At 37.0% G+C, this 9,211-nt stretch overlaps 2 protein-coding genes across 2 annotated transcripts; both read right to left on the bottom strand.

The window, feature by feature from the left end:
• Positions 1-1,215: 1,215 nt before the first annotated feature.
• Positions 1,216-2,193, bottom strand: LOC124876830 (olfactory receptor 1-like). The gene has a single exon (XM_047379841.1). The coding sequence runs from the start codon at positions 2,191-2,193 to the stop codon at positions 1,216-1,218; it is 978 nt and encodes a 325-aa protein (XP_047235797.1).
• Positions 2,194-5,971: 3,778 nt separating this feature from the next.
• On the bottom strand, positions 5,972-6,955 carry LOC124876853 (olfactory receptor 1-like). Its single transcript, XM_047379875.1, has one exon. The coding sequence runs from the start codon at positions 6,953-6,955 to the stop codon at positions 5,972-5,974; it is 984 nt and encodes a 327-aa protein (XP_047235831.1).
• Between the last annotated feature and the right edge of the window lie 2,256 nt (positions 6,956-9,211).

The following is a 9,211-nucleotide window of genomic DNA, read 5'->3' on the forward strand; positions in this document are numbered from 1 at the left end:
TTATACAGACTGGGGTGAGGACCATCCACAGGTGGGCGTGGACTAAAGTTTTTAGTGCTCACGGCGTGAAGATATAAACACATTAGCGATAACCTTAAAGGACGAAGTTGATATAAAATATAATTCAAAAGAATACATTTTAACCCGTTGCAGATATTTCTGATTCATAATAATGAATCAGAACATTTTAGGGTATATGCTATTTCCCTTTCCTTAAGTAGTCATGAAAAAAAATAAGCCAATCACCGTCCAAGGCTCCTCCTGATTTCCCCATCTCCTCAGGCCTCCACTCCACCACCAGTTGGATCCCTAAGGGGAAAAACATCTCTAATTCTAATCTTAAGACATTCATTCAAATGTATTTCATTCTCAGCGTTCGTGTCTTCCTCCGGGGTCCGTGTACCAAAGAAATTAATATGTGCAAATAAACTTTTCTAATTGCCATCTATGTGTTTTCTCATTTGGAGTCTTTACAGGATTGAACTTTTACATCGCAATATTTGCAGCGGAACTACTAATCAAGGTCATGGACTTCCGGCTGACCAATTCACGTATGCACCATTTCTATTCCAAATGTTTGGTTGTTGGTGTATTAACCCACACTATTACACCGTCCCCAACCATCAGAACCTCTACCTGGTTAAATTTTGTATTTCATGGAAATGTTCCCACAATGGGAAAATTGCTATTTCCCAACTTCAAGGATGATTGCCTTCAGCAACTTCTGCCAGTGTCAAGAAAGATTTGCTGAAACACTTCATCTGATTAAGGGGTCAGTTCCTTCTGTCTATGGAAATGACAGACAGAGCAAAGCAGTAAGCTACAAATAACTTTTAAATATCTGTACCTTGAGAAAAGGTCGTAATTACCCCAAAAAAGTAAATGTATTTTTTTTAAAGTAGGTATACCTCAAAGACAGACACACAAATGTACACAAATTATGTCATCACAAGTAACATGTTACAACAGGAGAGGTTCTGTTATTTAATGACATAAAACATAATGCCTAAACAAAAAAACTTATTTTAAAGATTGACTGTAGGTATACAAAAAAAATATAGTTTGTAGAGATACAAGATAATCATCACACATTCACAAAGGTCATATATAAAAAAAAAAAAAAGATTTACCAACAGTTACCAGTAATAATGAAACAGCATAATGCAAATTTATAAAAGTTGGTTAAAGAAAACTAAAAATATTTGACAAAGCTCATTATTTTGCAGCTGTTTCAATGAGTTTATTACTCTTGAAAAGCTTCTTAAAAGCATTCCTTACTTCTTCTGTCTTCAAAGAGTAGATAATAGGATTAAGCAGAGGAGGAACTGTGAACGTAAAGCTAGAATTCATGATCCTTGCATTTGTATCAATATAGGAAGTTATCACAGCTATGTTGGTGCCTACAAAAGGAAGAAAAAAAATGGCGACAAGAATCAAGTGAGAAGTACATGTCTTTAGAGCTCTGAGTCGTTCTTCTCTAGAAGTAATCCTGGCCAGAGTGATGGAAATGCAAACATAAGAGCCAGAAATTAGTATGAGGGGAATGCACACGATGACAATTAGGCCAACAGTAGCCATTATGTAACTGTAGGATTTATCATTACAGGCCAGTTGAAAGATAGGTCCATGATCACAGAAGAAGCTCTGAATCTCTGTAGATCTACAGAAAGAGAGGCGATTAATAAACCCAGCCATAGTCGCTAAGACACTGATCAAAATGATCCATGAACAAAGCAGTATTGCAACTACAGATTTTGCAGTTACAATGTTGTGGTACCTTAATGGAAAGCAAATTGCAATTAATCTGTCATATGCCATTGTGACAAGCGTCCATGACTGTATACTGCCAAAAAACAAAACAAAGAACATGTAAGTTAAGCATGCCTCATAAACAATGTACCTCCTGTCAAACAAAAATGTGTCCAAGAGTTTTGGGATGAGAGCAGTGCTCCCACACAGATCTGCCAAAGCCAGACTGAACACTATTATGTATTTAGGAGTGTGGAGAGTCTTCACCAGGTAGATAACAGAGAGGAGAGAACCATTGGCAAGGACAGTCACAATGTACATAAAGCACAGGAAGACATAATAATACTTAACATGAGGGATGTTGTAAAACCCACCAAGATAGAACTTAGCAGGTCGAACAAATGTGGCATTAAATATGGATGAAAACAGATCTTCCCTGTACATTATTAGTATTAGCAAATTGGCTGGATTTAAAACATCAAATTACAAAACAGACAACATGAGAGAAGCTATTACAGCTGCATAATAGAAGGCGCTGTAACCTAACTTACTCCATAGGATAAAACATGTACACTGCTGAACTGAACTATGCTATAGTGGTGACTTCATTTATACATCTTACCTCGTTACTATGATTTGCATGTTGTCTAATGATTGATGTAGTGATGACATCATACAACACAAAATACAATTAACCACTCCTACCAGAATACTGAATCAACAGTAGCTAATTACTTTTATTATTTAAATGTACAAATATTTTAAACAATCTGTGATTTTTTTGTCTATAGAAAGGGTTTCTTTTTCATTTGGTATTAGCTTAAAAGCTGGCATCAAAAGTGTTTTAGAGTAAAGCCCTCCATCATAGGAAACACATCATCGGCATTTCCATTATTTGCAGCGTTTCGTTAATTTGTTTTTGTTAGTTTGCTTTTTTATCTGTTTCTGACACTGACCTTTATACTATTCAATATCTATCAATATCTCAAAGCATTGTTAGTAAAGGTGCTGTCTCACTGCTACTCATTTCACCACATATTGGTGTTTGCGATATAAACATGAAGAAATACCGTGTATTTTGTCAAACGTGAAAGACAGAGTAACTACTTTTTACCATCACTTCTTTTTTTCTTTTTTTTATACTCAATGATTGCCTGACCATCTGGTGACAGTGCTCTATACACTGGTGATTCCCCCAAGTGGTCAAATAACTATTAGCTTGTTCAATCAGAAAATCTGTTAGCTGCCATGTCAATCGTTTCAAGGATCTGAAATACTGAGGAGATTTAACTCTTATCAGTGCAGACAGATCATTTGAAAACCATAGCTTTATGTAAAATTATTAGGTTATTTTTCCAATGTTGGTATGAAACTTAAATTAAGAACAAAATGTACCAGTGTTGCATATGTACAGTATATATAGTGTTTCAGAGTTGTAAAAATATTGCAGAATGTTTTTGACATATCCAATTTAATTAAAGGTCATGTTACATTTATTATGGTATTAGAGAGTATAAAGGTAGCGTTGGATCGCTTTTTAATTTTCTAAATAAATTTGGCAGTGCTGAAAGCAGTATATGTTAATGCAGCTCCAGGAAGGTGCCCCAATCCACCGCTTCCAGGTGAGTTTTACTTATCAGTGTGGTTGTCTGACACTGAGGCCTTTTAATTGGAGATTGACTTACCCCTCCCTTTAGGCCAATTTGCCATGGTACACTCTACCATGGGCCTTCCCCCCTGGACAACATAGCCTTAGGATCATAGCAGTAATGACAATCCTCCACCACACCAAGAAAGTATTCAGGCTGCAACTGTGAAGTGGCAGACCAAGGTGGTCTTTCTAGTATTTAAGAAAGGACTGGTATTCAGCTGAGTGTATTCCAACTATTGAATGATCACTCTTCTTAGCCTCCCTGGCAGGCTCAGGAGGACCTGTTTTGTTTTCATTCAGTAGTTTATTAGTTTGCACAATATTCTTTTCCTTGGTAGTTTAGATGAACGTTGCTAGCTTAGTTGTAGAGTTTACTGCCTCATGTATTTTATCTATAAAGTTGAAATATTGTGTTGTTTAAGTTTATTTTGTTTAAGTTGTTTAAGTTTATTTTGTGTAGTGCTCATTTTATGTAGTGTTGTTCTAGAATACCACCTTATCAGGCTTGTATTTGTACAGCAATACCTGACATAAATTGAGAGTTGTATGGCTAATGACTTGTTAGTTTTTAAGTAAAACATTCTAACTTTGTTAATAATTGTGTTTATAGTAATAATTTATTCTAATTATTAATAGCTGCTGAAACCAATCATTGTTGTGCAACAAGGCATTGGTTCAGTTTGCCAGGGGTTGCCATATCCACAGATCTGTGTGCAGGTTGGTGTACGTGTGTCTCTCCTCCTTTCATTTCAGGGCGTGACCGGCAGGTGCAGTAGAAGCTCATTAAGGCTCATCAGGAGAAGCTCAACCTCTTAAACCCTATTGGCCTCATTTTGAGAGATCTGCACGAAAATGACATGCCCCAAATGTATTGAATATATCTCAGAAACTACTAGATTTAATTGAATGGTTCTGGTACCACAAGAAATGTAAGACTCCAGAGAATACTCCAGAGCTATAGAAATCAACCCTCGTGTTACTAAAGGAGACTAGATGAACATCACAAACAGCATAAGATGAAAAAAAAAAATTATTTCCACCTAAAAAATTGACTTTGTGATGTGAATATGCCTTTGATCGTATACAGTTGCAATCCAAAACATCTGGCAAACCACAGTACTCGATCTGACCATTATGTGTCAAAATTCATGCTGAAAAAGTAAAGCATATCAGTTTTAAAGAGGCAACTAACCTTGATAATTTAATAATAATAATTTATTAGAAAATAAAAAATAATCAGTTCAAAAGTAGAGGCATTTTGTACCTTCACTGTCTAATCATAAGCAAATATTTATATAAAGTAGAACATGCGCAGAGAGTGGAGTTGTCAATGACAGGACAGTAGGTTGAAGATCATTGGGAACTTTTGGGAAACAGCATCCAAACCTGGAGCTATTGTCTATCCACCTGTAGAGCTTTCTGCATAAAACTATAAAAAACCTACAAAAACAAAGAGGTCACACTCCACTAAGTTAGGTTTACATGAACAGCATGAATATTTTTTAGGTACTGGAAAAATTTAAAGTGCTCTGTTTGATCATCAGCACTGCATTCAAATATTCAAATGAGCTTATGATGAATGCCTCCATTAACAAATATTTGGAATCAGTAAAAAATATTACATTTTAAATTCTAGTACTTGGCTGAGATCAGGCAGAGCTTAGTTTGCAAGTTCCAGTCCAGCTGTCCAGTTCGCTTAGCTTAGCTGAGCAGCCAGACCAGCCTGTTAGTGGAGCTCCGCTGCTCCGAAAAAACATTTCAAAGTAGGCTCATTCTTGATGAACTGACTGCAGAGATGAACGTTTGAGATCCACTTTCTTGTTTAAAAACATTTTACTTTTTGTTACAAATCAATGGTATAAACAAAATAATTATACTCATCACCACCATTACTGCAGCTGGTGGTGCATCGCCTAAGGCTGATGCTATTTAATATGTACAATATTTGTAACAAGCAATGTAAGCAATGTAAACATTTCCACAGCAATATCTACAAGCAATGTAACTATTTCTACAATCAATGGAAAAGGGGGCTCATGCCACTATGAATCACCTTTAAATCTACAACAAAAAAGCCAAATATGTAAAAATGCATGGATAGAGGATTGTCAAATGCCATGAAATGCCTCATTGTTTGTTAAAAATAAAAGCCACTCATACCCTCAAACTGAGTGTTTGTGTCTTTATTGTTTAAATTAATTTTCAAGAGTCTTTATAGATCAGCATATATGCAAAAGCACAACAAGATCCATCACTGTCATCATTTAATCACACAACACATTTGATTAAATTATATTTTGGCCAACAGCCTACTATTGATTTTCTTTTTTTTTTAAATAAAGGCACAGAAGTCCCAAAAACCTGTAAAAAGGTTTAGTGGGAAAGTTTTTTCCCAACATATATAATCATGTTTCTTCTTGATTGTGAAACAGTTGCTAATATTTGTTTGAATATATCACATATGTAAATACCATTTAAAACAACTTAATTTAGAATCATTTTTACACACATGAACTTTAATAGAATATGTAATAATGTTTATTATTTTGTCAGTTTTTTATTACAGTGAAGTCACATTGTAGTAGAATTTGTAATTCTTATTTTTGATTTCAAAAAGATTTTTAATAATTTTTTCATTGACACTTTGATTTCATGTGTCTGCAAAACATAAATGATTGGATTCAACATTGGTGGCAGCACAGAGGTCAAAGATAAGTTTATGATTCTATAATTTGGATGTATTTTGCCCATCAATGTAAATGTGATCAACAGAGGGGTAAAATAGACAACCACTAATGAAAGATGAGCTATACATGTCTTAAAGGCTTTGATTCCTTGTTGAAACGTTGCCACTTTAGCTAAAGTGTAACTAATATATAGGTAACTTAAAAGTATGAAAACAAGTGGAAGCCAAAAAATAAGAACAGGATAAAAAAATCCAATCACATCATTTGGAAAATTGTCATTGCAAGCAAGGCGGTAGATCTGCCCGTGGTCACAGAAATAGCTGTTAATAACGACAGACTTACAGAAGGAAAGCCTTGTAAGGAGGCCAACTGCAATTAACACAGCAATAATAACTAAGATCCAGAAACATGCAATCAAAGACAACATAGACCTGTAGGTTACTTTCACTTGATAGTGAAGAGGAAATATGATGGCAACTAGTCGGTCATAGGAGAGAGCAACCAGATTAAAAGACTGCATTGAAAGGCAAGTGTAGCAGAAAAAAAGGAATGTCAAGCAGTCATTGTAGGGAATTACATTATGGTTAAACAGAAAAACATCAATAACCTTTGGGACCAGAGCAGAGCTGCCTAACAGGTCCACAAATGCAAGGTTAAAAACGGCAACATACTTTGGAGATCTCAGATTATGATCTAGGAATATTATGGCCATTACAGCTGTGTTCCCCACCACGGCGATTATATACAGAAAAAAGAGAAAGATGTAGTAGTACTTCATGTTAGGTAAGCCAATAAATCCATTTATTACAAAATACGCAGGGCGCACAAAAGTTATATTTTTTCCAAAAGCAGAATTAAATAGGTCCATTGTAAAACTCCTTCAATATTTCAGAATACCACACAAAAGTCCTCCTCAGTCAGGAGCACTGCCTTGCACAGAAAAAGAGGGCTTGTGAGCTCTTATCCCAATCTCATCTAGCAGATCTCTGTCAGACTTTTAAGTGAGGTAACAGAGGTGGATTTAGAGAGGAGCAGGGAACCTCTTCTCTCTTTATGTCTAATACAGATTGTCACAATCTTTTCCCATGTGTGCACAAGACAAGCCCACCTCGCTCAGTGTAATAATGCAAACCTCTAGATACAAGTTATTTCAATATTTTCTGAGAATATGCCTTGTAAATCGGGTGAAGTTCATGAAGATGTGTTTACCTTAATGAAATAAAAAGATAAACTTTAATTAAACAGTTTTTGTGGTTAAAGTAAGAAATTATCAATGTTAAAATATTGTAGTATGAATATTAACATACAGTGAAGACAGTACAAAGGAACATGTTTCATTTAGGCCTCATTATACCTTACCAGCCGGTTGGTTCTCCCCTAATTTTTGGGTCTGTCAAGGCACAGAGTTTCATTACAGCCTCATAGAGGCTAATAGTTCACTGGTTTTTACACTGCCTTGCAGAGATAGGGATGCTCCGAAATTTGACAATCTTGCATACACAGGTGCACAAACATACACACCTCTTTCACACTGACCACAACTCTGGTAAAATGCTCTCAGTATCAAATATGATTGAGCTGAAATAATCCTGCAAGATATAATGTTATAAAAACTGCAGTCTTGCTTCATGTTTTTTTTCATTTGGTCGAGGGTTTTTGACCACCTGCCTAATCAGGAATCTGGTGGTAATTTCCTCGTTCTACCACTAACAGAGATAACAAAGATTTAAAAAAAAACATTAAGAAAAACAATGGATCTAAAAAAGATCAGACTTTGCCTCAAGTGCGGAATGTTCTACTTGTTTACATAAGTTTCTCCACTCTATTTTCCATGTTTTCTTTCACAGCATAATGTGTCTGACTTTTAGAGTCCACAAGTTGTGTTTTTTTGTCTTTGGTTGCTTCAGTCAAAGCATGAAAGAATAATATTAAGTAGCTCCAATGTAAGAGCACATGCAATCAATAGCTCCCAAGGCCCTATGTCAGGAACTTCTATTTAACTGATGCTCCCACTTTGTTTTAAAGCAGCTTTATTTTTTATTGTCTTGGTGCCAGGGCCAATAATGTACAAAGAGGATTGGGCGGCAGACGAAGGTGGAGACCTTGGCGGCCCAATCTTCAGATGCTTAGGCTGGCTCTAGGGACGTGGAATGTCACCAAACTGGGGGGGAAGGAGCCTGAGCTTGTGCGGGACGTCGAGAGATATCGACTAGAAATAGTCGGGCTCGCCTCCACACACAGCGTGGGCTCTGGAACCCATCTCCTCGAGAGGGGCTGGCCTCTCTTCTACTCTGGAGTGGCCCACGGGGAGAGGTGGCAGGCTGGGGTGGGTTTGCTTGTTGCCCCCCAGCTCCACCATTCCCTGATGGAAGCAGAGGCTGGGGACTCGGGGTTAGACTCTTTCCTCACCCAGGCTGAAGTCACCGGGGTGGTTAAAAAACCCCCCGGTGGCAGGGCTTGGTGGGTTGATGAGATCCGCCCTGAACCTCAAGTCTCTGGATGTTGTAGGGCTGTCATGGTTGACACGCCTCTTCAACATTGCGTGGCGGTCGGGGACAGTACCTATGGACTGACAGACTGGGGTCAAGTCAAGTCAAGTTTATTTATATAGCGCTTTTCAGCAACAAGGCACTCAAGGCGCTGTACATAAGGAAAAACATTACAATGGTACAGAAAATCAAACAATAGAGGTAATTAAAAAAAGGAGAGAGAATAGTATGATGGATAAGAATATGAAGGGAAAATTGGACTGAAAACTTAACTAATAATGTTTAGATGGCACAGTCAAAGGCCACTCTAAACAAATACGTTTTTAAATCTTGATTTAAAGCAACTTAGGGTTTTGGCGCTTTTATAGTTTTCTGGGGGTTTATTCCAGATTAGTGGAGCATAAGAACTAAAAGCTGCCTTTCCATGTTTGGTTTTGGTTCTGGGTATGCAGAGTAGATTTGAGCCAGAAGACCTGAGAGGTCTGGGTGGTTGATACACTGACAACAAGTCTGTAATGTATTTTGGTGCTAAGCCATTCAGTGATTTATAGACTAACAGAAGTATTTTAAAGTCTATTCTCTGAGCTACAGCGAGCCAGTGTAGGGACTTTAGAATCGGGGTGATGTGCTCCACT

Source organism: Girardinichthys multiradiatus, chromosome 11 (genome assembly GCF_021462225.1).
Source record: "Girardinichthys multiradiatus isolate DD_20200921_A chromosome 11, DD_fGirMul_XY1, whole genome shotgun sequence".
Lineage (NCBI taxonomy): Eukaryota > Metazoa > Chordata > Actinopteri > Cyprinodontiformes > Goodeidae > Girardinichthys > Girardinichthys multiradiatus.

Coding starts and splice junctions, on each gene's coding strand:
- LOC124876853 (XM_047379875.1), bottom strand. CDS start 6,955: ATGGACCTATTTAATTCTGCTTTTGGAAAAAATATAACTTTTGTGCGC.
- LOC124876830 (XM_047379841.1), bottom strand. CDS start 2,193: ATGTACAGGGAAGATCTGTTTTCATCCATATTTAATGCCACATTTGTT.